We start from the raw sequence: 26,676 nt of genomic DNA, 5'->3' as shown, positions 1-26,676 counted from the left end.
CAGAACATTTATAACAAACATGGCCCAGAAATACAGGAAGCACTAAATTTTTCACCACTGTTATCTATATTACTCAGTCAAACAGATTAAGTCTAAGACTGTAAATGTCTGTAAAACCACAGGAAATTAAGGTCAGGGACCAGAATTTAAGTCACACAGGGAACAAAGATATTAGTTTAATAGCTTTGCTTTTATGTATATTCTTCAACATAATGTTAAAAAATGTATTAAATAAGCGAAAGGAAGACAGGGCAAAACAAAAAAAGAAAACAGTACTTTAAATATGTACAGCATATCAAGTACAAATGAACTGGGCTTATTGCCCTGAAGCAACACAGAATGCCATTGTGGCTGACAGTACAAAATTGGAATCTAATTATACAATTAAACAGCACTTTAAAATTGGCAATTTCAGCATGACTTTGAATTGCAAAACATATTCCCAAAAAGCCAAATAAAACAATGTACTTCAAAGGGAATTGGTGAAAGATCTGAATAGTTAGGTAAGGGCCTAATATCAGTTTTAGGTTAAATGTTGATACTAAAATTTACAAAAAAGAGCTTATTCTACATATTAAAATAGCAATGAATTCCTTTCATTACTTCTTTACTAGTGTAATTTGTACAGTAAATGTTCCATAATAAAATTCCACTAATTTTCTAGACTTGTTTTTCCTGTACAGGATTGATAGAGCTGGAGCTTATCACAGCAATGCCAAGGCATGAACCAATCCTCATTCACATTAAGCCAATTTGGTTACATACGAAGACCCACTGATATGTCCTGCACCCCAGCTCTTTTGTTTTATTATCCTTGCACTCACCTGGGGCTTCATTTATAAAGCTATAGGCAAACAAAGTGGCTTGAAATGTGTGTACACAACCTCCCACACAAAAGTTGGGATTTATAAAAGAAAACTTGATGGGGGAACAAGAGTATATTTACGGCAACTCTGATCCATGTGTACGCAACATTTCAGAGAAATTGGAAAACAACACTCTTGATAAAGTAGTGAAATACAGCCAAACCAGCTAAATAATGATTTTCACATATTATTACAACATTATTACAATATTATACAACAATTATTGTATCATAATTGATAACACCGAGCCATTATTATAATGTGTTGTCACACATGCTTGCATGGGAGGCAGTCGATGGGCTTAACAGAATATGTTGATATGCCAGCCAGAGGGTTAGCAATGCACTCTAATGCTTTTCTCCTTCCTCTACAGATCCTCAGAAGGAAATTCACCTGACCTAGCTTCCAGTTCCTCAACTGACCTCACCACCAGCTCCATCTCTGACCTCACTTCTGGTTCTGATACAGACTTCCCATCCAGCCCCAATGCCGACATAATTTCTGGGCACACCACAAATGCCATGCCTTTTCCTGCTCACCCTCTATAAAACTGCCACTTACCTGTATCTAGTCAGTGTTCTAATTTACTGGTAACCTGATCAGTATACGGGGTGGATCCCCAAACCTTTTTCTTGGCTCTATTTTTTCTCATTACAGACTGTTTACATGACAAACATATTAAATCTCCAAAATTTTGAATATGATGTACAAACTCAATTTTCGTTCACTTTTAAAAGGGCAAATGCTTTGTATTTGCATTGAAGAGCTTTTTTGTTTTTTAATCAGCTCACAGAGCTTACATGTTATCGCTTTTCAGGGAACTGGCTGACAGGTGAGGAATATCTTTGCCAATCTTCACTCCATTGTGCCCGCTGTACTGAATGCCATTTGCTGACTGAGGAGGCTGTACATCTTGTTTTGAATTGCATGGTATTTATTTAATAAATGAATTAAATTAATGGGTGGCACGGTGGCGCAGTGGGTAACGCTGCTGCCTCGCAGTTAGGAGACCCAGGTTCACTTCCCGGGTCCTCCCTGCGCGGAGTTTGCATGTTTTCCCCGTGTCTGCGTGGGTTTCCTCCGGGTACTCCGGTTTCCTCCCACAGTCCAAAGACATGCAGGTTAGGTGCATTGGCGATTCTAAATTGTCCCTAGTGTGTGCTTGGTGTGTGTGTGGTGTGTTTCCTGCCTTGTGCCCTGTGTTGGCTGGGATTGGCTCCAGCAGACCCCCGTGACCCTGTAGTTAGGATATAGCGGGTTGGATAATGGATGGATGAATTCAGTTAAGTTTGAGTTTGGGAAGTTTGATGGTTTTGGCTTCTCTTTTTGATGAAAGTTATCATAACACTTACATACCTGGGATCATATTTTTAAAACTTTGTATAGGTTAAAGTGTGAAGATAAGTGTGCAGCAAAAAAACAGGAAAATGCATACGGCAAAAAAAGTGTCAGATTTCTAAAACCTGACATACACACATTTCTACACAATCTACCTTTATAAATCACAATCGTCTTGTAAATGTGCGTACTTCAATACGCCTCGAACTCTGCCTAGTTGCCACCCTGAGCGACCATATATTAACTATGCAAACCAATGTCATATATATGTAATCAAGATGCTGCAGAACTTCGAGGGCTGGTAGAGCAGCCTGATGTGTGAAGTCCTGTGCTGCACTCCACAAGTGAGTGTGCCGGAGGATATGAGAAATTATAGCAGCTTTCCTTTGTGTTCTGGAGGTCAGGGAAAGGCAAAAGGCACCAGTGTCTAAGTGGGTACCCACTATAACTTGGCACATGTTGCTACAATGAATAGAACAGGCCATATGAAAAACTGAAGGTTCAGCCAGTTACCTTACCAACAAACCAACTGCCACATCAGCTTGCCAAAGCTAATATGCCTCAAAATAAATAAACCATGGGTTGACCCTGGCTACCGAGCCATGACATTTGTCAATCTCATCTTGGCATCACAGATGACTTGTGCGTTAATGGAATATAACTGCTTATGGTTAACATTCTCACTAGGTGCCCTTATTGCAATATCAGTGCAGTAAATTGATCCAATAACATGAGGAAAATCAAATGGTAATCCAAATTCATTTTTATGCTGGCAAAAACATACTGTGTTTTATGTATATAAACCCACTCCATACAAAAACTGAATGTAGCACCTTGTGAGTCGGTTAAAAGCTTCCAGCACAGTTGGCATGTCGGAGTGAAGCTTGGCTGAGATATTGCTGACCTGTCAAATCCTTTCCTGAGAAATGACAGCAAGTAGTCTAAACTGACAACAATAAAAAATTCTTCAGTGCAAGTACAAAGAATTAAAAGAGAACAAAAATAGAGTTTGTACATCACATTCATCACTTGTAGGTTAAATAAGTTTGTCACATCAACAATTATTATAAGGATGATATGAATAATTTTATGCGTGAGTTGTCATTTAACTGGTTTGGCTGCATTTCTCTACTTGATCAAAGCGTGTTGTCATTCCCCAGTTTTTCTGAAATGTTGCCTATGGATGAGTCAGATTTGCCGTAAATATATGCAAGTCCAACTATCAAGTTTTCGGTTATAAATTCTCCATGGAAAGCAGTGTATATTCAAAAAGAGGCTGAAAAGTTTTATAAATCTGACCGCCAGACCCTAAATTGCCAAAGGCACATGTAGTCTTTTCTTCAAGTTCAAAGTCATAAAAGTGTCTGGGCCACTTAAAGAAATTCACCTCTAACTTTTAGTAAGCCCAGAATAGCTTAAGCCTCATGCAGTTACAGTAACCATATGACTTTTCATGCAGATTTCTTCAACATATGAAAATGTAATTATGCTAAAGAAAAGGAGTGTATACATATCAATTGCAATATTATTTATTGTATTATTTGTTGCTTTATTTATGCTTTGTAAGTTCTGATGATATTTGACATCTTTTTTCCCCAATAACAGTATTTTGTTCAATTTATATTTCATTTGACATCTAACAAAACTGAGACTCAATTTCAGCTGAAGAGAATATTTTTGAAGCATTCTGTAAACTATACACTACACAGAATATTATATTAAAACATAAAACATTTAAATATAGTTATGTTTGCTCTTTTGTCATGTTTCAAAAAAGGCAGACATTTTGCAATGGAATAGGATACTAAAAGAGAAAAAGTATACAGTATATACAGTATATACTCGCATTTAAAGTTCTCCCACGGATAAGTTGGGGCTTGATTTTACTGTATAATTTCCGATATTTTATAATGTTGGTCGTATGTAATAAGTCGAATGTGGAAAACCCACGCTATTGATCCAAGAGATTACGATATGCTAACGCCCACCTGAGAGAGTAACCACAGAGCCCACTGCCTTTTTTTTCTCTATATTGTGCCTACGTGACCGCACGGTAATACCTGAACTATTCCGAAGTGATGTTTGCACTGATTTGTGTTTTTTGTATCTCACACCGTCATACACCTTTATCGTAAGAGCATCCCTTTTCTACGATGGAGCATATGATCAGAAGAAAATATGAAGCTGGTTTTAAATGAAAAGTCATTTAAGTGGTGAAAGAAATTGGAAACTGCGCTACTGCAACAAAATTTGATGTGTCTGAGAAACTGGCGCGAGATCAGAGGAAGCAAGAAGAGGTAAAAAAAAACAAAAAAGAAAATGAAGTGTCGTATTTTTGAACGGGCGTATAAGTGAGGGTCTAATTTTATGAACGATTTTCCGGGTTTTACGCGAGTATATACAGTAGTTAAAATAATGTGCAAGGTCAAATCAAAGTATCAAAAACCAAGCCCAATACCTAAACCAAAATCAAAGTAAATAAATGCCAAGACTAATTCCCTAAAGATCCTCTTTGTGGTAGCTTACAGAGTTTTGTTATTGGGTCCAAAATCTTAGACACTAAATGCAGTGTGCTGCCATCTTCAATAACTTCCAGAAGATGATGCAGTCTCCTAGAATCACATGGCAGAAGCAAAGCCCCATTGTTATCCACAAAATACAGAAAATGGTGGTGCCCACCATAAACAAAATGACAGCTAAAATGTAAATAAAAACATTCAAGATTTATAATATCAAATACTGGTCCAATTCCATTAGAACAAACTTCCTATAGAACTAATGTTAAACTCAAGTCCTTTATATCTGCAAAATTCAGCAGCAAAACACATATATTTCTTCTGGCCTTTGCCCAAAAATCGTGATACAGGGTCTCCTCTGAACAGCCAACTTGGACTGCACGTTTATGTCATTTCCTTTACTTGACATTCGTCACATTCTTGTAATGGAGCAGAGCTCAAGAAGAGTATTGCAGCAGACCAGAGTCATGTTGCGTGAACCTAGGGGCATGATAACTGTCAATCAAATTCGACTTCAGCTCTACTTGCAGAGCTCTGGAGATCAGTAGCTAGACTCTATTAGTGACCCACAGCCCACAGATTGGGAAGCACTTCATTCGGTGACATAGGCAGCCGCCTGGGGAACTGTTATGAAAATTAAGGCATGTACACTTTGGACACCAAGGGGAACCTTTTATGTAATTTAAGCAGCAATCTCTACTGGAAAATCCATGTTATGTACACTGAGATTGAACTGTTTTTTGTAACTAAAGGAGTGCAGGCTCTCAGCACTGAGGGAGACCACCAATTCAACAGCCCACACGCCCCAACCTCAATCTCTAATAATACTGACTGCTGCACCATAGACAATGAGAGGAACAAACCCTAAGACTCTATATATTGCTATCACATTTTGCATTCTGCAATCAGCTTGGTCAACTGTACATGCAGAAAGGCTGCAAATTTTATTATAACAAAGTCCCTTGTTATAACATTTTTTTTCCAGTCCCAAGAACTTTGATCTAAAGGAATTTGAGTTGTAAACAGGACCAAGCAGGTCCAGGGAATACAAAAATAAGAATTAAAATGCTAGATGCCTTACACTTTTAACATTGCTCCAGTTGTTGCATAATTCTTTACATACATTACAGTCTTTCTTAGTGCATTTTGGGGAAGGTTCAATATCAAAAACTGATTTAAGGCATTATTGTCTTAGGTTTTATGAGGCCCTGCTTTTAATGTCTTCAGTGTTTTGATTCTCCCCTGTTGTTGCATGTTATTCTGTATAAATCACCAACTATTGTCCAGAAACTGAATAATCACAAACTTGGCTGTGCACAATAAAACAAGGATGTTACCATGGTACAAGATCCAAAGATAGAAACTAGAAGAAAGTAAAGGCCCGGAAAGTAAAAAATAGAAGTTGGTGTACAGGTAACAAGGATTATTTTCAAAACAGTTTAAATGTCTCTCTGTGACATTCACCAATATAATCAAAACATAAATGACAACCATTAGACAAAACATTAAAGGAATTGGATAAGAAAAAATATGTTGAAAATATTAAATAATCTAAGAGCCAGCTCTGACTTAAATATCAAGTTATTGAGTGATGAAATTCAGGAAGATAACTATTGGTAAAGACAATTACTGTCTAATAAGAAGATGCTGATTGCAAAGATCACCCTTGTATAGTGTAAACCAAAAGTATGTTCTCCTTCAGTGAAATGATTTTGCTCCTGGCTATAGAAAACCTACTGATTCTTCTATTATAGGGAAAAAAAACTAATGGCCAGTCTTATTATGACAGAACTAGAAATATCAAGTTTTCACATAATGAACATAACAGAAAAATGCTATGCTTTACAAGCATCAATATAAAAGAGAATTTTAAAATTAGATTTGAAATTTACCTTAACTATGTCCCATTTCACATACTGTATGTTTACAAGTTTCAGTTACCAACTGTTAAACCATTCTTTAGGGCCTGTTTTAGCCCATTGAAATTCTGGGTTTGATTAGTGAACCACAATAATAAATATATAACAATATATTGCTTTTGACACATTATTCATTATAGTTTCATTGTGTGGGAATCCATAGTGCCACTGCTTCTCCTGTGGAAAACTGTCAACTTACATTCACTATATGCAAACAAGATCCATAAAAGACAAAATATCATTACTTTCAAGAGACTTTGTCAAAAAAGAAAATGTGTAAAGTGAGGAGCCAAAAAGTCTCCAGTGTATAGCAAGATACTCATTACCCAGGACTATATTTTTGTGTGATTGCATACCATAGTAAAAAAAATGTAAGCAGCAGAGTTCAGAACAATACTAAATGGTGATTTTACAACAAAGTCAGAATGAAGAAAAGACATCATTTAAGCAATTGGTATTTGGTTTCTTTTGAGGATGGAAGATCTGCCTCAGTCTGCAGTGTAAACTGTTTCTTGTGGTCATATGACATAGATGATATTCCTCTTTCATTACATTTTAATTCTTTTAATGCAAAACAGAACATTTGACATCTTTTATGCATCTTACAAGTTTCCCACAATGTCACAAAGAAGACAGAAGACGTTTAATAATTTATCATCTACCAAAAAAATGGGGATTTCTTTGCCCTGCAAACACGACTGTTGCATCACCTTGTTTAAACTCCAATTTAGTTTCCACTGGGGTGCTTCATGCATGTAGTTTGCATGTTCTCTGTAGGTTTATATGAGCTCCCTTCTGGAACTACAAGCCTAAGACATGCAGTTGCTAGCTGACAGCATTAAATCTGAGAGAGATGGTGGGTGGGTGTGCAGATACGCCATGTGATTGGCTAAAATTCTAGATTGCTTCCTGCTTTCTGATGATTAGCTACAAATCAATCAGTTACAGTATGCACTCACCAAACGTCCAGGTGAAATGTTGTCTATTTCTTTTAATTTAAATAATTTACAATTCTCCATTGAAAGATGGAAGAGGTATTGCCATATACAAGTATGTAAAATAATTTTAAAACTTTAAAAATAAACTAACCTGTCAATAGAAATGCACATACATTAAGCTTTTAGATCACGAGTCATGATTTTCAGCATTGATTATGAAATAGAAACCACACAGCAAAAACAACAAATAGAACGAGTAAAATTAATAAGAAAGGAAAGAGAAAAGCCAAGCAAAATGACACCTTTTATTGGCTAACTAGAAAGATTACAATATGCAAGCTTTCGAGGCAACTCAGGCCCCTTCTTCAGGCAAGATCTTGCCTGAAGAAGGGGCCTGAGTTGCCTCGAAAGCTTGCATATTGTAATCTTTCTAGTTAGCCAATAAAAGGTGTCATTTTGCTTGGCTTTTCTCTACATTCATAATGGCTAACACGGTACAACACCCTAGTACTAAGAAAGGAAAGAAAGTTAACAGAAAAATGTAACTTTTGGAAGAGAGAGAAATAAGAGCTCAAACAGAAAACTCTGTTTTAGTGACCAGCAAGTGCTAGGCACTTTAACTCCAGACATCAATGTAGAGCCACCGGTCAAAGGATAATTAGCCATGAGGTTGGAAAGGGTCAGTGCATTGGCACTTTTGAGCCAGTTGAAGTCTGTTTGTGCTTCTTAAATAAAAATAATTGAAGAAGTAATTGCACTGATCCAGGTAAAAAATAACCCATTCTGTTCATGGCGATTTAAGCGTGGCAAATTAATGGAAGTCATATTTAAATCCATATTGATCAGAAAATATAACTAAAGTACATAACGTTTTTAGAAAAACATGGCAATCTTACCTTTTTAGTGCTGTTAAGGACTTCTTTTCTAATATAGCTTACTCTTGATTATGCAAAATTACTGTATTGTGTAATTGAGCCATACTGTATATCACCTGTATCTATGCTAACTTTATGCGATTTACTGTATTTACCATGTACTGTATGTGTGTGTCACGTAGGTATGATTGAGCTCAGTCAAGTCCAGTATCAATTTGTGTTTTGATGGAAACAGCTGTACTTCTTACTTTTCTAAGGTTAATTTATTTCAATAATTGTCAAATGAACAGAATTAAAAAACTCTTTATTGGATAATTTATCCAATATTAAGATGAATTTATAATTTTCTCAGTATATACCACCTGTACATTTTTGTGCTTAGAAAGGCATTATCAACAGAAATGTAGATATTTTAACATGGAGTGGTCAGCCTCACAATACTACTCGACTGCGGTTTGAAAGTTTCATATTCTCCTTTTGTCTAGAAGGTTTTTTCACTAGGCACTGCTGTTTGTATTCCACATCCCAAAAACATACAAGCCCTAAACTGGACCTGGATATGTCAGTGTTGTTATGTGTATGAATGTGCCCAACAAACATTCCTGCCTTGTCCAGGTCAGATTCTGCCAGCTTCCATAAACTGATTAATCTGAGGAAAGAGGGTAATTTTATGTTTTTTTTTTCAGTTTTCTTATTTAAATAAAAATAATGCATCAGTAGGATGTGGAGCCTCAATATTCAGGTGGCAGGACCTTGCAGGGCTCATATCACTCCATGTCCTACACTTTACAATTTTCTTGGTTTCTCTCTGGTTAAGAATAATAGAAGCACTTCACAATTGAATGTTTAACCATTATATCATTTTTTCTGAACCACAGTTCTTCCTGTTGTTTCAACATACAATACAGATAGAGGAGAGTACCCTTTAACATACCTATTCATATACTACTGCTGTAAAAATAAAAGAAGATAAAACCTATTGCGGTTTGGCAATTTCAATTTCGATTAACTAAACGGACAATATCAATGCTACGTATTTTAATTGGATTTTCAGTGTTCTGGCATTTGTTCATATTTCATGAAATGTAAAAAATGTGTTTATGCTACTAGCTTTTCCAGCTCTGTGGCCATCAGAAGCACAATCAGACTAGACTACAGTGCAAAAGTAAAATAAATAAGGTCACCATATCTGGAAGGCCTAGATAAAGCAAGTTCATTTTTATGGGCCAGTGGCCGGTCTCAATTCTTAGAGGAGAAATTGTATTATCCCTCTTTTCCCTGTGATACATTGTCCTCTTATTCCACATTGCAAACAGTTTCTGTATAACTGCTGAGGTATTCCCCAGCCCCCCATTCCCTCCCTCCCTATTTAAACATGTAATTACAACCAGCTGCTTGCAGGATCCTCTCAGGACAAAAGAAAGTGCTATGCTGTCACTGGTGAAAATTAAACCAAAAAGCAGTTAGTTAAAGGAAAAATCCTAAGGGGAAGCAGAATTATTATTATTGCCAATACTTCCCACGTTGTTTCAGATTAGTATAAAAAATACTTATGGGGCATTTGTGTTGAACTTTAAAACCTAGCATACTAAGTACTGTAAATCCTGTGAGAGAGGAAAGAGTTCTTTACAAGTGTGTCTTTCCTAAAATTACTTTCTGATCATCATTCTGAAAAGGTACAGTAAGAAACTAGACTGCAATGTTTTATTTGTCTTTCATCGCCTTTGTACATGCTGTAAGACTGCATTTCATAACTAGCATAAATCCAATTTAAAATAAAGGTAGACAAGGGAGGCAGATGGAAAATCCTTGCATTATATACTGCACCACCCAGTTCTGTTTCTCTCTCTAATGGTCGCTGCAAAAGCAAGCGTATTAGGCTTATAAAGCATTACAGAAAGAAAGAAAGAAAGAAAGAAAGAAAGAAAGAAAGAAAGAAAGAAAGAAAGAAAGAAAGAAAGAAAGAAAGAAAGAACTCAACTCTTTTATGCTGCCCCACTTCAGAAACTCTACAGTATGTCAAAATCCATTTAGTGATTTATAAAAACAGCTCTTCATCAGTACATTGAAATCAAATGTAATTTTGGCTTCATTTTATTCATTCTTCTCCATCCAAGGAGACACTAAAATGTCTATCACAACTATATGTATCTCACCACAGAATGTAACTGACACATAATAACTGTACTGGGCCAATATCTTTCAAAGTCTTTAAGAAATGCTTCTTAAGAACAATCAAGAAGCCATTAGTGTGTGTATATGATTTACTCATACTATATTCAATCCATTAATAATACTTTAAATTGCACCATTAATTGTGAACACCTTCACAAAGGATTTAGAAAGCAAATTAGACCAGGGGTGGCAAACTCCAGGCCTGGAGTGCTGCAGTGGCTACAGGTTTTCATTCTAACCCTTTTCCTAATCAGTGACCAGTTTTCACTGCTAAGTAACCTTTTCCCCATCACTTTAATAGCACCGTTAGAAGAGTTCAGCCCTCTGAATTGATTCCTTTCTTCATTAAATGACAGCCAAGCAGAAATGAGATGTGAAACGAGCTAACAGATGACCAGCTAAACTGGGGCTTCAAACTCCAACCAATTTCACTTCAATCACTTTCTTAATGAGAAGCCAATTCTTGCTGTTAATTAAACCCATTATTTAATTCCATGGCTTGCTGCTGCTCTCATTCTGCCACAGCACACATTTCGAAAACTGTTGTTTTTCTGTTCTTTCTAAGAGCACCGTCAAAATGTTTTGGTGACCTGAGAGATCAACCTTACCAAGACCATTACCTCTCTTTAATTTCAGATATTGTGTAATGGGCACAGGGGAGTTGGTCATGTGGTGGCTTATTTTGTGTCTCATTATTGTTTGGCTGCTAATTAAAGAAAAAGAAACAACTATGGGGCCTGAGTCAAGTTAATTAAAAGAAGTAATCAGCAGCAAAAACTGGTCACTAATTAAGAAGATGGTAAGAATGAAAACCTGCAGCCACTGCGGCACTCTAGGCCTGGAGTTCGCCACCCCTGCACTAGACAATACAAAAGAACCACAAAACCAGATCCAGATCAAAATCAGGAGATACTTCCAGACAATAAAATTAACCTGACAAAGAAAATATAAAATAAAACTGGGAAATATCATTATTTAGATAATTGTCAGCCATCTGGTATCCTTGAGATTTCTCTAATGCCTCTAACATTTGCACACACAAATTCTTTAAAAAAAACTATAAATATCATCTACAGTTGAAGGACCCATATAAAATAAACATTGCTTGATCAATTAAAAAAATTGAATATTTAGCCATGAGACAGGGTTTCACATTATTGTCATTTTTCACTTTTAGAGTGATCAGAGTCACAAAGTTACAAAGCAATGGACAAAACTGCCACATATAAACCAAAATAAATTTCTTGGGTCTTTTGCCTGCCTGCTGTAGTGTACTTAAGATGGCAGGATGCAAATATGAAAAAAGCAGTGGAAGCAATCTACCCTAACAGTGTATTCTAGAAAGTATTCTGTTAATCTTGCATGGCTGAACTGAATGGTAGAAAAAATTAAAAATATTGCTTTAACTTGAACATAATTGCCAGGCAACACAATTACTAGGAATTTCATTTGCAAATTTTCAAAATCAAAGTTCCATTTTATGTGATAGATTCACCTACTTAAAAAACAGCATCTAGTAAATAAAAAAGGAAAGCTTCTTCAAGGTTGTCACATTTTTGACTGTTTTGGCCAACTACAAGGACTTGTCACTTACCATATTGGCACCGAGAACCCTGAAAACCTTCTGGACACTGGCAGACCTGGGAATCTCCACTTGTGCACTGACCTCCATTGAAGCAGGTCCCTGCTGAACACAATGCTGCATGGGAGAAGAAGAAAACTTTATGAATCTGGAAGCTGTGTCTGCCATTTCATATCAATACAGACTGAGTTGTTATGTAATTAGCTTTTAGATATTCTAACTGTGCAGCTGCATTTGTTAACATTTCTTTTTACTTTACCCTTTGAGACATTTACACTTGAAACAAAGACTGGCCATCAGATATGCTCCTGTGATTTTAGGTGATAAAAGCATCCAATTTACAGACATGAACACCTCACTATCTGCAAGTGAAAGTGTTCGGACAGGACAAATACCTAGGAGTTTAGTGATCTTTTTTAGCAGACAAACATCACACAAAAGTCTGTTTTACTTGGTCATCTTTAAAATACATCATTTCCTTACTAAATAAAACTTAATTCTTCTGTTAGAGGAAAGATTAGAAAACCTCAGTGGAATCCTTTGTGGAGCTAATTCAAAGGCCAAACACAAAAACCTCTACAACCAGGCCAGTGTGAAAAGCAGCCATATGGCCACATATGGGCTGTCAGTTTGTGTTGACTTTTGTAGTTTCTTTCAGTCTGCTGTACAAGTTAATATAAGGAACCAGATCCAACCCCCAAACTTACATCTGTATTAAACTATTGCATGTGTATTGTCTTCCTTTTATAATACTGAAGTGAATAATGAATAATCAGACCAATACAGCAAACATGAAAAAGCGAAAAACATTGTACAAATAATATTAATTATTATTGCTTTATTTTTGTAGTAGAAAGAGAGAGAGAGAGAGAGAGAGCGTGAGCTTAGTGTATTAACAGCCATATACTGACAATATAGTAAGAGGAACAATGCTTTTTGGACAGTACAAGATCTAGTTTGTGATATTTTTTATTACCAGTAGTTCAAAATTTGCTGATTTGAAATTGATAGGCAATTCAGCACAATTTTAAGAAGATGAAACCTTAGTAAAATACACACAGTGGATTCAGAAAGTATTCAACTTACACCACTTCACATTTTGCACACTTTATTGTGCTGTAGGTTTAATAATAAGTAGAAAAAAATTCCATTTTCGCTCATGAATTTACACATAATAACCTAAAATGATAATGTAGAAACATGTTTTAAGAAAGGCTTTGCAAATTTACTAAAAACTACAAATTGAACTCTCTCATTCATGTAAGTATTCAGACCCTTGATTCAGTATTTTGTACAAGACCTTTAGCAGAAATTACAGCTTTGAGTCTTCTTGAGCGAGACATTACAAGCTTTGTACACCTGAATGTGGACAGTTTATCCCATTCTTCCTGACGGACAGGTTCTGTTAGACTGGATGGGAAGCATCTGTAAACTGCCATCTTCAAGTCTTTCCACATTTGTGCTATGGGGTGTAAGTCAGGAGGTTTTGGCTAAGCCACTCAAGGACATCTTGCCTGAAGAAGGGGCCTGAGTTGCCTCGAAAGCTTGCATATTGTAATCTTTTTAGTTAGCCAATAAAAGGTGTCATTTTGCTTGGCTTTTGTCTCCACTCAAGGACAGTAAGAGAGTTGTCCCACTGCCACTCCAGCATTGTCTTGCTGGATGCTTTGGGTCATTATCATGCTAAAATACTCCAATTTGAGGTCACAGGTAGGTTTTCTTCAAGGATCATCCTGTATTTGGCTGCATTCATCATTCCTTCAATTGTGTCAAGTCTCCTTGTCCCTGCCACTGAGAAGCATCCCCATAGCACAATGCTGCCATCTCCATGTTTCACCATAGGGATGGTATTAGGCAGTTGATCAGCAATGCCTGGTCTTTGCCAGGTATAGTACTTGGAATTGTGCCCAAAGAGTTAATTTTTTGTCTAATCAGCCCAGAGAATTTTTCCTAATGCTCTCAGAGTCCTTTAAATGCAATAATATGGATTTTACTCAAGAGAGGCTTCCGTCTTCCATTCTACCAAAAACGCCTGATAAGATGGCCATCCTTCCAACAGTTTCCCCCATTTCAACATCAAATGTCTGAAACTCAGTTAGAGTGACCACTGGGTTCTTGTTTACCTCACTGACCAAGGTCTTCTTTCCTGGTTATTTGGATTAGCCAGATAGCCAACTCTAGAAAGAGTCCTGGTGGTTCCAGACATCTTCCATTCAATAATAATGAGGCCATGGCTTTATACCTTTTGCCCTGATTTAGACCACATCACAATTGTTCATAGCAGTCTATAGTGAACTCCTTGAACTTCATTGCTTGATTTTTGTCCTGACATGCAGTGTGAATTGTGGAACCTGCTATGCACAGGTGTGTGCCTTTCTAAACAATGCCCACTTTACCATAGGTGGGCTCCAATTAAAATGTTGATTCAACTCAAGGTTAATTAAAGCAAACAGGATACACCTGACCACAATTTGGAGTGCCAGAGCAAAGGGTCTGAATACTTATAAATGTTAACTACACGCACCATTTCTCAACACATAACATACTCGCGCAGTGTATTTTATACACCAGTGTTAAAATGGCTAATGGACGTTGGAGAAAAATAACTGAGATTGGTATACAAAATACACCAATGCGAGTAGTTAAGTGTTAAGTGAGAGATTTCTGTTTTTGACTTTTAGTAAATTTGCAAATCTTTCTGAAAACATGTTTTCACTTGGTCATTATGGGTTATTGAGTCTCGATTGGTTGGCAAAAATGGCAGAATTATCCATTTAAAATAAAATTTTCAACATAATAAAGCAGAAACTGAAAGGGTCTGAATACTTTCTGCATCAACTGCATAGTAGTACTTGATTCTGTAAGCTTCTAGCACCCATGCTCTGGAGCTTCTACAGATTTATACTTTTCAGGTTTTAAGAATATACACTTACGGTGCAGACATCCCAGCTCATTGTCCTTTCGAGTCCACCCTGGGCAACATTTGTACACTGTGTGCCGGTCCATGGCATATACTTGTCTGTAGGCAGTGTAATAGCTGGTCCTGCACTCAAACAAAAAAAGAGGAACTGCTTATGATTTTCGATTCATAATCTTATCAGAAGGATTAATGTTATATCGCTATTTATTTTCTCCAACATTTTGAATCAAAATATACAAAATATGACAATGGCATAGACAACATGGTGGCACAGTAGTTTGCATTGGATCTTGGGTTCAGATCTTAGCCAGTGCACTTTGTATACAAAGTTTATATGTTTTATTGTTCAGATTTTCTGCAGTACCCTGGTTTCCTCCTACATCCTAAAGATGGAGTCTGGAACTGGTGCCTCTAAATTGGTGAGTGAGTGCACCTTAGTGGATGAGCGAGTGAGGGTCTGGGCAGTACATTAATTAAGAAATCAAGACATAATATATTATCCTAGTATTACATGGATCAAATTTTCTTAGAATAATTTAAAATAAATATGCAGTATAGTGTAATACTACTTCAAGGGCAGCACTGCTACCTGGTCCAACATTAGTGGTGCACTATTGCTTTAACATACTGTACTGCTTTTACAGATAGCATGGTGGTGCAGTGGTTAATACGTGTGTCTTACAGACTGAGTTCTGGGTTCAGATTGAATGCTAGGGACATTGTCTCTGTTAAGTTTGCTCTTCTCCCATTCTCCTCTTTTTCTTTCATACTTGAAAAACATGTGTTTTAGGTCTAACTCCTAACTCTAAATTGGTCTGGTATGAGTAAAACTGAGGGTATGTGCACTATTTTCCATGTATTAGACTGGCACCATGTTCAGGGCTGGTTCCCATTTTGCACGAAGTGCAGTTGGGATAGGCATATAAATCTGTGACCATAAAAAAGGTTAAAAAATAGATTGATGCGTGAAGTATTTCAGGAAAAAAACACCAAACCATCTAGTTTCTGAACCAGCTTTATTAGTCACAGAGCCAGAAAGAGCCAGTTCTGGATGGAAAGACAATGCACAATCCCTCACTCCAACATTCCCATCTGTGTGATGCAGTCAAGGGATTATATACAAACTGCACTCAAGCAGTGATCACTGTGGGTATCAAACACAGACCCTTAGAGCTGGGAGGTGGCAGCACTAACTGCATCGTCATAATATCTCCAAATTATCAGAAAGCTCCTATAATTTCTTTTTCCTTTTCTAAACAAAGTATATCCATACTTTCATTTTTGAGTTTCCATTTGGCTCACAAGTAAGCAGAACCTATTCCAACAGTGGCGGGTGCAAAGAGTGACCAAACCTAAATGGGGTACAGGTCCATTACAGGGCACACTCATATGTACACCCGCACTCACTCATACCAATTAATTTAAACTGTGTACTTTAGGGTTGTGAGAGGGAACACCATAGTATCTAGCAGAAACCCAAGCAAACAGGGGAAGTACAAATAAACCCCACATAGACCAGCGGTTCTCAAACTGTGGGGGAAGTAACAAAAAAAGGGGGCGCGAATGTTGCCATATGTGGCGTAATTTCGCTATTCGTAGGGAAATTTTAAACTTGTAGCAGTGTATCGGCAGCAAAAAATATAGGAATAAATTTTATTAGGGTTTCAAAAAAACGTTAGGGGGGCACGATTAAAACTGTTATGAAAACTCGGGTTGCAAATACTTAAAGGTTGAGAAACGCTGACATAGACAGTCACCAAGGTGGGGTTGGAAGCCCGTCTCCTGACACTCTGTTATACTGTATTGCCCTAAAGTCTGTTTTATGTGTACAGTAATTCATTTTGTTATTGTACTGTTAAACCAAATACCATAGCCTACCTTCGTTCATATCCCATGCACCATCTTTGCCCAGTGCAGCCTTGCTTCCACACTTTGACCATGCGAGCAAAGGCCTGCACACAAGGCTGTCTGTGTCCAATCATGGCCAGTTCCTGCTGTACACATACATTTGGCCTAGGAGTGGAAAACACAAAACATTAATACAATATTATGCAGGATAAATGTATTGTACACAAAAGTGGCCTGCAATCACAACATTTTTTTATTAACTTTTATAAAACTATTTTATTAAGGTTGCATATAATGACAGAAACATGAAACCAATAATATGAAGGCAATAAACTTGTTCATATTACAACTAAACCACTTACTTTATATTTTTAAATATTTTCTGAATATTTATTTTAAATGCTATTGAAGATTTATGCCTGAGTGCCATCCTGCTGGTTATCTTATAGTCATCACAAGAAGGAAAACTAAGAATGTGAGACCATCACTAACAGGTATTTTGCTTGTTTCCTTAGAGTGGAGGAGAGACTCATGGAGGACAACTGATGTAATTTCCAATCCAACGTCAGAATCCCCATCCATTTCTGTCAATATGTACAGTATATATATTAATATGAGTACTGCGTTAGACAGTAGAACTTTAGGGAGCTTCAAAACTCAAATTTCATCTTAGAATTTAGGTGACTAGTATTGGCAGACTTTGTTGGGCTAAGTAGCCTGTTCTCATCAAGAATGGTCTACTGTTCAGATATCCATCCATACATTCATCTCCTAAATCCACTTTACCCTAAGCAGGGTCACCGGAGCCCAACCCCTCTTTCTGGGGGTGCGCTTCACGCTTGCCACTTCGCGTCTCTGCCACTCGCATTGTGAAGGGGGGGGGGGGGGGGGGGGGGGCTGACAGCACGCTAAGGAGATGAGGATGAATCAGCTGCTGACTTGCAGCTGCTGCTACCATGCTGTGTGATCTGCTTGTCGCGCTGTGCGACGATCATTTAAAAGACTGCACAACAGCTGTCCTTTTGTCTCACTTCCTTTTCTCCCGGGACATTAAAGTGTCTCTGAGAAATTGTTTGTAAGTAGGGCGCGACGTGCAAGTAGTCTCACATAACTTCAAAGTGTCTCCCCGAGATGATCATGCCTCAACCCAAAATTTTTTTATATTATATATGTATAATATATATATTTATCTATACTAATAAAAGGCAAAGCCCTCACTGACTGACTGACTGACTGACTGACTCACTCACTCACTCACTCACTCACTCACTCACTCACTCACTCACTCACTCACTCACTCACTCACTCACTCACTCATCACTAATTCTCCAACTTCCTGTGTAGGTGGAAGGCTGAAATTTGGCAGGCTCATTCCTTACAGCTTACTTACAAAAGTTAGGAAGGTTTCATTTCGAAATTCAAAGCGTAACGGTCATAACTGGAACCTCTTTTTTGTCCATATACTGTAATGGATGGGGGTGGAGTCGCGTATCGCGTTATCACGCCTCCTACGTAATCACGTGAAACGCCTTGGGGCCGATCTGGAAGAAGGTAGCACAGCGCCTTGATTTAAACCATTCCATGTCTTGGTGGGTTTAATACTGTGTAAGCATACATATTAACACATGTGCAATTAAACGTGTGCATTTACGGGGTGATTTCTCAAGCTTAAAAGCTCGCCTTTTATTAAAAAAGTAAATGCAAACTGTTTTCATTCTGAAACCACGTTGGATTTTGTAATGATAGTTGATTAGTAAGGTCTATTAAGGGATACTTACAGAATGATTAGTAATGCCTGTGAATGCCGATGCAAGTAGGAGAATGGGCATGAACTAAAGAACGAGTAGTAACTTGTACAGTAAATGTCTCTAAAGTCTGTCTATTAAAAAGTTATTATATCTTTCAATCCTGTGTATTGATTAAACTACGAACCTAACAAGATCACTACATGGTGTCAGAAGTGGCGGATTGGAAGAGGAATGTGAAGAAGAGGTTCAGCTTTTGAACAAGTCTCGTGTCTGTGAGTAACCCGAAAACGTGGTCAGAAAGCGCTAAGATGTTCTAGCAAAAGAGAAAAAAAAAATATGGAAGGATTACAGCCCCCACCAAATCTCCAGTTAAAGGGAAATGTAGCTGACAATTGGAAAAGATTTAAACAGAGATTCGAGTTGTATCTTGTTGCGATTGAAGCAGATAGGAAAAGTGAAAAAATGAAAGCGTCTATGCTTCTACATGTAATTGGCGAAGAGGCGCTAGAGGTGTATAACAATTTTCAGTTTGAACAACATTGAGACAATATGAAATTGAACAAAATAGTTGAAAAATTCGAAACGTATTGCAACCCAAAGCGCAATGTGACATTTGAGCGGCACAAGTTTTTTACATGTTTCCAGAAAAGCGGAGAAACAATAGACCAGTATGTGACGGAATTGCGTAATAGGAGCTGTTCTAAGAAGAAACCATCGAGACATCAAAGGACCAATAGCCTCTAATCAGAACACTAACACCAGTGAAACAAATTTTAACGAGAAAACAAGTATAAATCAGGAAAGAACATCTCAACTGCAAACACAATTAACCAGAAGATCAAAACGTCAAGTAAAACCACCAGAACGACTCATTGAGACATGTTGAGGATTAAAGCAACATTTTTAATTAAGAAATGCTGAATTCCTTTAACAGTTGTGCTTTTTATACATAGTTTGAATGCTCGATGTATGCCTGAAATGTTCTGGATAGTTCAGTTGTTTGAAGTGATAAAGAATTAAAAGTGTGCATTTACGGGGTGATTTCTCAGGCTTAAAAGCTCACTTTTTATTAAAAAGGTAAATGCAAACTGTTTTCATTCTGAAGGGCACAAACCACGTTAGATTTCAGCCGTTAAACGCGCAAAAATGTCGGTACACCAGATAAATAAGCGCAACATATTATCAGTTGTATTGTATGCTTACAATACATATAGAAATGTGTTAATCGTTAACTAATAGTATCGGATGGTGTTTTTCGACTTGCGCCTTGATTTAAACGATTGCATGTCTTGGTGGGTTTGCGTAGCTTATTATCAATATCTTTACACCTCTTTTTAAGACTTATTGACTGAAATGGGCTTTCACAAAAAAAGTTAGGGCTTTGCTACAGGATACACCCTCCACAAGTTAAGGAAGTAAAAATAAAAGTATATATTTCTGCTTTATTTAAACCTTTTAAGTTCGTATGCATAGCCCCATTTGTCTGTTTTAGTTTTTTTTTTTTCTTTCTTCTGTAATATTTAATCTCCTTAAAGAAAAACAACATATGCATTTTACTTTTTTTGTATCTCTTTAGTAATATTTTAGTGTAAAAGGATAACCAGTATTTAAACCTTTTATGTTACTTTATAAAGTTATTTTACACAATGTTGAAAAATTAATAAGAAAGCTACATATTTTGGCAGCTGCTGCTTTAATTTTCAATGAATGGCCACGGAGCGTCTTGCGGGGACCTTAAACATGAGACTTGGTGCCAAGAGATTGACCCAGGACCGTCTCGCGATGACATAGAACATGAGATTCTTCCAAGACACGCCCTACTTACAACCAATATCAAATAAGACAACGGGCAGCAAAACATTCAGTCGTCTAAAGGATTTGAGCACACACAGATCCAGGGTCTCAGCGCATATAAAGTGTATAAGGACAATACGTTATAAATGAAACGTCGACGACTAAGCGAAGAAGAAAGCAGCACAGAGAAAAGAGACTCAAAAGCGTTGGAGAGAAAAAAGAGCAAAAAAGAAAAAGAATAATCTAGGTGCAAATTCAGAAAATTAGGAAAGTAATTATCAGCCCAGTACAAGTGGAATTGAAAAAAAGCATGTCTAATCGGGCTTAGAATTAAAAGACAGAGAGTAAAAGACAAAGTAGAACTTCATAAAGAGGTTCACAAACGTTGGCGCTATACACATGCAGAGCAGGTTAGAGATTATGAAAGCAGTGGAATTCGAAAGGCTCAAAAAAAAAAAGTTGCCGCAATACACATTTGGAGAAAGTTAAAGAATGTGCAAGTAGGAAAATTAGAAAATAAAAAAAAAAGAAAGTAAATATTGCAGTATCGCAAACAAACAGAAATTATTACTCGAAAAAGGGAAAATAATCACCACGGACCAGGTGTCATTGAAAAAAAAGCAGAACAAAGTGAGATTAGAAATAAAAGACAGAGTAGAAAACAAAGTAAAACATCATAAAGAGGTTAAAAAACAAGGGGACCAAACACATGCAGAGCAGGTTAGAGATAATGAAAACTGGAATTCAAAAGATTTAAAAAAAAACGTAGGTGCGATACACATGCTGAGCAAGATACAGAATATGAAAGCAGAAAAAAACAACAGTGTCAAAACAAAGACAGTAAACATCGCATTAGCGCAAAAAAAGAGAAATTATTACTCAGAGCAATAACGAAAAGGTGAATAGAGATCGTATATATGGACACAGGTGATATGTCTGAAGTATGTAAACACCAGCAAATCAGCGATTCTCGAAAGAATCGCAAATCCAAGAATGGCAATCACTTTCTGTTCCCTCCGATATTTCGAGGGAAGAAAAATCATGGAAGGTGGGTGCTTCCTGGAAAGTTTCCATTTAATTAAATAAACTTTTTTGTACTAAAGCTGTTTCTTTTTGGAGCCGTGACTCATCTGGTTCTGGTGTTTCAGAAGCGCGTTGTAGACGCCTTCATTCATTGTTTTTATCCATGCGGTCTTGTTTTTGTTTTTCTATGGCTGTGTCGTTAGCTAGAAGTCGTATGCTGACAGTGGCGGATTCGCGTGCTGAAGTGATGATGGTGACAGACCCGGGCTTAGAGGGGTACATTACTAAACGAAGATAGTATACTGTATGCGGTGGTGTGGGCAGTCGCGTTTGGGCGGCGGAGGTAGTGTGTACGGCTTGCTTGTGGCCTCTGGCATCTGTGCATATATACAACCTGGCGTGCACGCTTTACCTCAAGTTTAGTTTACAGGTCGTGTTGTGTTGTTTGGGCGCCACATACTGACTATGGGAAGCTGCTGGGTTTGACTCGGGGGCGCTTTCTGTGCTTCTTCCTTGCATATATACAAACATCACTAAACGAAGGTTGTATATGCGGTGGAGTTCGCGTTCGGGCAGCGGTTGTATTGTCACGTGAAGTTTAGTTTACAGGTCATGTTGTGTTGTTTGGGTGCCACCTACTGACTCTGGTAAGCTGCTGGGTTTGACTCTGGGGCGCTGAGGCGCAGTGAGCATGCGCTTCAGTGAGTCTGGCATCCATGCATATATACAACCTTCGTTTAGTAATATAGAGTGTAAGTCAGAGAATTTCAAAAACGTGGTTTACCTCACATACATTTATTGATTACTTTGCAAAAAAAAATTATTAACTGCTGATGATGTAGATTGTTTTGTGTGTGCTAAAATTCCAAACAGAGAAACCTATCCTGAATTATGGTACAAAGTCATTAAACACATGTCTCACTGACCGCATTTAAAAGATTCAGCATATTGGGACTCCAAAGATTACAAATATTATTTTTACATAAGTTCTGAAATAAAAGAGAAAATAATGAAATAGCAACAATTCAAAGAAAAAAAAATCTTAAAAGTGTGTATCTGGAAAACATATACATATACATGAGCCAGTCAGTGGTCCCTGCACTTCAATGGCGTACACAAGTGTTGATAAAACAAGAGTTGTCCACTGCACCCACTGTAGCATTAACAACTGATGGATGGACTTTTCATACTACCGAAAGCTATCTCACAGTGACCACCCAGTTAATTAAATATTAGCAAAGAACTGTAAAGATTAAATTCTCCTCTTTTATCATTCACTTCTGTAAACATGCCATTTCTCAAACACTTAGTGGGGGAAAAAGTATGAAGCACCTATTGTTATTGGTATGTCTGTATGTCTGTCTGTTCATTCATCTTTCCACATTAACCAAATTGACTCCCAGTGGACTGATCTTCTGAAATTCAGTTGATATTTATAGGGAAAGTAACATTCTTGTTTAGATTTTTGAATTGCATCTGCTGTACAATTTTTTTCAATTTAAAAAATTCCCATCTAAAAATTTCAATATTGTCTATCATTAAACAGCGATACTCAGTGCAACCTCAATTACTGATTAATGTATTTAGTCTTTCCAATTTACCTTGAGAGAGGGTATTTCAGCTTGTATGGATTTGTCATTTACTCTTCCAATAGCTGCTCCTAACAGCTAAAGAAATCCTCAGCACAAGCTATTGAAATGTCAGCAGAGGAACTTGCTGTCATATCGTCTGGTTACACACACAATAGTGGACTTCAATACAGATTTTAAACTCCTTATCATGAATATCTTTAAAAAATTTTAAATTTAGGAAATATGACCTACAACTAACAATAAAGTATCAATCTATGCAATTTTTATATCACTTGAGTTGAAATATGGTGTGAAGGATGACCGGCTTCATATTCCGGCCCTCACCCCCAGGCCGCCAGGAGTTCTCCCGACAGCATGGATGGGCCCCGAATTCCAGCAGGGCCTCATGTACTATGTAGTTTTTATGCACAGCCCTGCTGGATACCTTGGGGACCACTGGGAGTCGCTGTCGGGAGGCCCGTGGACTCATATATGCCCTATAACCCGGAAGTGCGTCATAATACCGGGACAAGAAGAAACGACGTGCTTCCGGGGTGAAGATAAGGACTGTTTACCCTGACCCGGAAGGAATAAGGACTTGTGGACTGTTGGGCAGGAACACCTCCGGGTCAGGGAGTATAAAGGACTCTGAGAAAGCCCAGTACACTGAGCTGAGCTGGGAGGTAGGGTGGCTAAGTGTCTGGGAGAGGAGGAATTGTGTTTGTGATTTGTGATTAGTTTATATGAATAGTGTGGAGTGGAGGGTGCTTTGTGCACTGGATTATAACAAAATAAAAGAGTCTTGGACTTTTACTTGGTGTTTGGAGTGGTACCTGAGGGTTCAAGAGGTGGATAAATACCTCAACTGCTACACTGGCATAGTCGGTAGGATTCTCTGGCCGTCTGTTGGCAGAGAACCTGTGTTTTCAACAAATATTGTGTGGGTAGGAAACCCTAAGAAGGTCCCTCTTCAACGCACGGAGGTGCAAACACCACCCACTACAGAGAGCGCTACGACGGTGATGAGTCTCGTCTCATACTGGTTCGAGATGGGGAAAAAGTCCAGGAGGAAGAATGGGCGAGCTCAGATGATACAGAACCTCGCAGAAAGGAGCCTGAAACAACCCATCGTACATCGGAGGTATGTGTCGCAACAATACCCGAGGCGCAAGGAACTGTGTTTTCTTCTTTTACAGAAGCCGAGCGATTCGGGATATCATATGAGAAAGACACATATCGGAAACCTTGGCAAGATGGCCGCAATGACGAGGACTCTGTAGATGTACAACTGGGGAGCCTTTTCGTGGAGGACCATCATGTGGACCATCCTGGTGCAGGCTGGGAAAGACGTAAGCCAAATACAAAGTCACCTGACCAGGAAGGGACCTGTTTATTCGCTGACACACGTCGCGTGACCTCGCGCGGTGGATGCCGGGAAGGAGAAGGTCAATTGCGGTCCGTCGGTGAGGTCGTCTTCTCCCGGACGAATCCGAACTCCTTGAAGGGGAAGGGGGAGGCGAGCGAAGCATCGCCGAACTTAAATAAAGAGAAAGAGGGGCGGGATGTGACTGAAGGGTCTGCCGTTAAAGAAAAAAAGGCAGATCTCAGTCGGCTCGAAGCAGCCAGCCGTCCCTCTAAAGACTCCAACTCCCGAGAGCCTTTGCGCGACCCAGCCGAACACGTGCCCAGAGGGGACATGCTCATTGGCTCCCGGCCGGCAGGTAAGGAGAATGAGGAAGTGAAATTACCTCCGGCCGAAGTAAATAACTTTGTGGACTTACGGGATCTCGAGAAGTACCTCGAGCCCGTATATACTTTCTTTCAGGGTTTAAAGGAATTGAAAGAACGCATGGAGGAGCTGGGAGCTACAGCCGAGGCACTGCTGAAAGGATTACAGGAATACCTGCTGCGATTAGGCAGAGAAGCCCCAGTCTCGCTTGATTCATTGGTACAGGTAAGCCGTACCGTATATAATAAAGGGAGACAGTGCGATCCGGCCCCGTGGTTAATAAGTAGCGGGTGCCAAAGCGCTGTGTGCCTGACAGTAGAGCGTGGTATGGTAACCGAAAGGTCGGGGAAGGAACGAATGAGCCGGGGCAAGCGTATGACACAGCCTCCCGGAGTGAATCGAACCTCCAGACCACAGCCTGTGTGTTGAGCGAGGTGTCGCTGGTAACCGGAGGGGCGGGGGAAGCGCCGATCGCACCGGTTCAGTTGAAAAGTGCTGTTACCCAGAGCGATGCGGTGCTGATGACGCCACCTCCTACGAAGCATAAGTCAAAGGGCGTGCAGACAGCAAAGGGGCTCTCTTTTTCCAGTAGAGACTCCCCAGCTGTCCCCAAGCCCCAGAGTAAGAAGGAGATCCCCAAAGTAAAACGCGGCTCTCCTGACAGGATGGAGAAATGGGCTGAGAGCAGCGAGGCAGCTGTAAAACCTCCCTTGGCGGAGGAAAGGGCAGAGTTGACAGAATTCCCGAGATGTTTCCGTTCTCGGGGAGAAAGACAACCGGGAGGACGACGGCGGTGTTACAACTGTCATCAGCCGGGCCATGTTTGGCAAAGTTGTCCTCGGAGGACAGGGGAACGGAGGAACAACTGCTACACCGTTCCCCCTAGGTTCTCTGGGGGACCTAGACAACATGGCCGAGGCCCGACTGACGCGTCCTCCTGGAGGAGGACGTCGGTCTTGGGGCTGGACGCTCCGCCCCAGTTGTCGTCGCTAAGGGGGGGGGAATTGTGAAGGATGGCCGGCTTCATATTCCGGCCCTCACTCCCAGGCCGCCAGGAGGAGCTCTCCCGACAGCATGGATGGGCCCCGAATTCCAGCAGGGCCTCATGGACTATGTAGTTTTTATGCACAGCCCTGCTGGATACCTTGGGGACCACTGGGAGTCGCTGTCGGGAGGCCCGTGGACTCATATATGCCCTATAACCCAGAAGTGCGTCATAATCCCGGGACAAGAAGAAACGACGTGCTTCCGGGGTGAAGATAAGGACTGTTTACCCTGACCCGGAAGGAATAAGGACTTGTGGACTGTTGGGCAGGAACACCTCCGGGTCAGGGAGTATAAAGGACTCTGGGAAAACCCAGTACACTGAGCTGAGCTGGGAGGTAGGGTGGCTAAGTGTCTGGGAGAGGAGGAATTGTGTTTGTGATTTGTGATTAGTTTATATGAATAGTGTGGAGTGGAGGGTGCTTTGTGCACTGGATTATAACAAAATAAAAGAGTCTTGGACTTTTACTTGGTGTTTGGAGTGGTACCTGAGGGTTCAAGAGGTGGATAAATACCTCAACTGCTACACTGGCCATCTATTAAAACTATTCTACTAACAATCGGATATTTGGGCTTGGTATTTAACTACATGATATTGCAAAATGACATTAAAAAGATGTATTTTATGTGCTCTAATATTGCATGTTATTACATTCCTTTGTTTTTGTTTTTCTGTTTCAGTATGACTCATTCTCACAAAAATATTTAATAAAAACACTGTAATGTTACAAGAGAAAAATGAACGGGAAACTGCCTGCCTGTTTAACTTGGTCATTCTGACAGTTGTACT

At 38.9% G+C, this 26,676-nt stretch overlaps 1 protein-coding gene across 1 annotated transcript in view; it reads right to left on the bottom strand.

Moving 5' to 3' along the window:
- Positions 1-26,676, bottom strand: part of megf6 (multiple EGF like domains 6) — a 340,497-nt gene that overhangs the window by 305,754 nt on the left and 8,067 nt on the right. The window contains exons 2-4 of the mRNA XM_028794622.2: positions 17,008-17,142; positions 15,143-15,252; positions 12,222-12,326 (exon numbers count right to left, since the gene is read on the bottom strand). Coding sequence (XP_028650455.1) covers positions 12,222-12,326; positions 15,143-15,252; positions 17,008-17,142 — 350 coding nt within the window. The remainder of the gene's footprint in view (positions 1-12,221; positions 12,327-15,142; positions 15,253-17,007; positions 17,143-26,676) is intronic.

Source organism: Erpetoichthys calabaricus, chromosome 2 (genome assembly GCF_900747795.2).
Source record: "Erpetoichthys calabaricus chromosome 2, fErpCal1.3, whole genome shotgun sequence".
NCBI classification, from domain to species: Eukaryota; Metazoa; Chordata; class Cladistia; order Polypteriformes; family Polypteridae; genus Erpetoichthys; species Erpetoichthys calabaricus.
The sequence above is the reverse complement of the archived record's forward strand: the minus strand, read 5'-3'. Positions and strand labels throughout refer to the sequence as shown.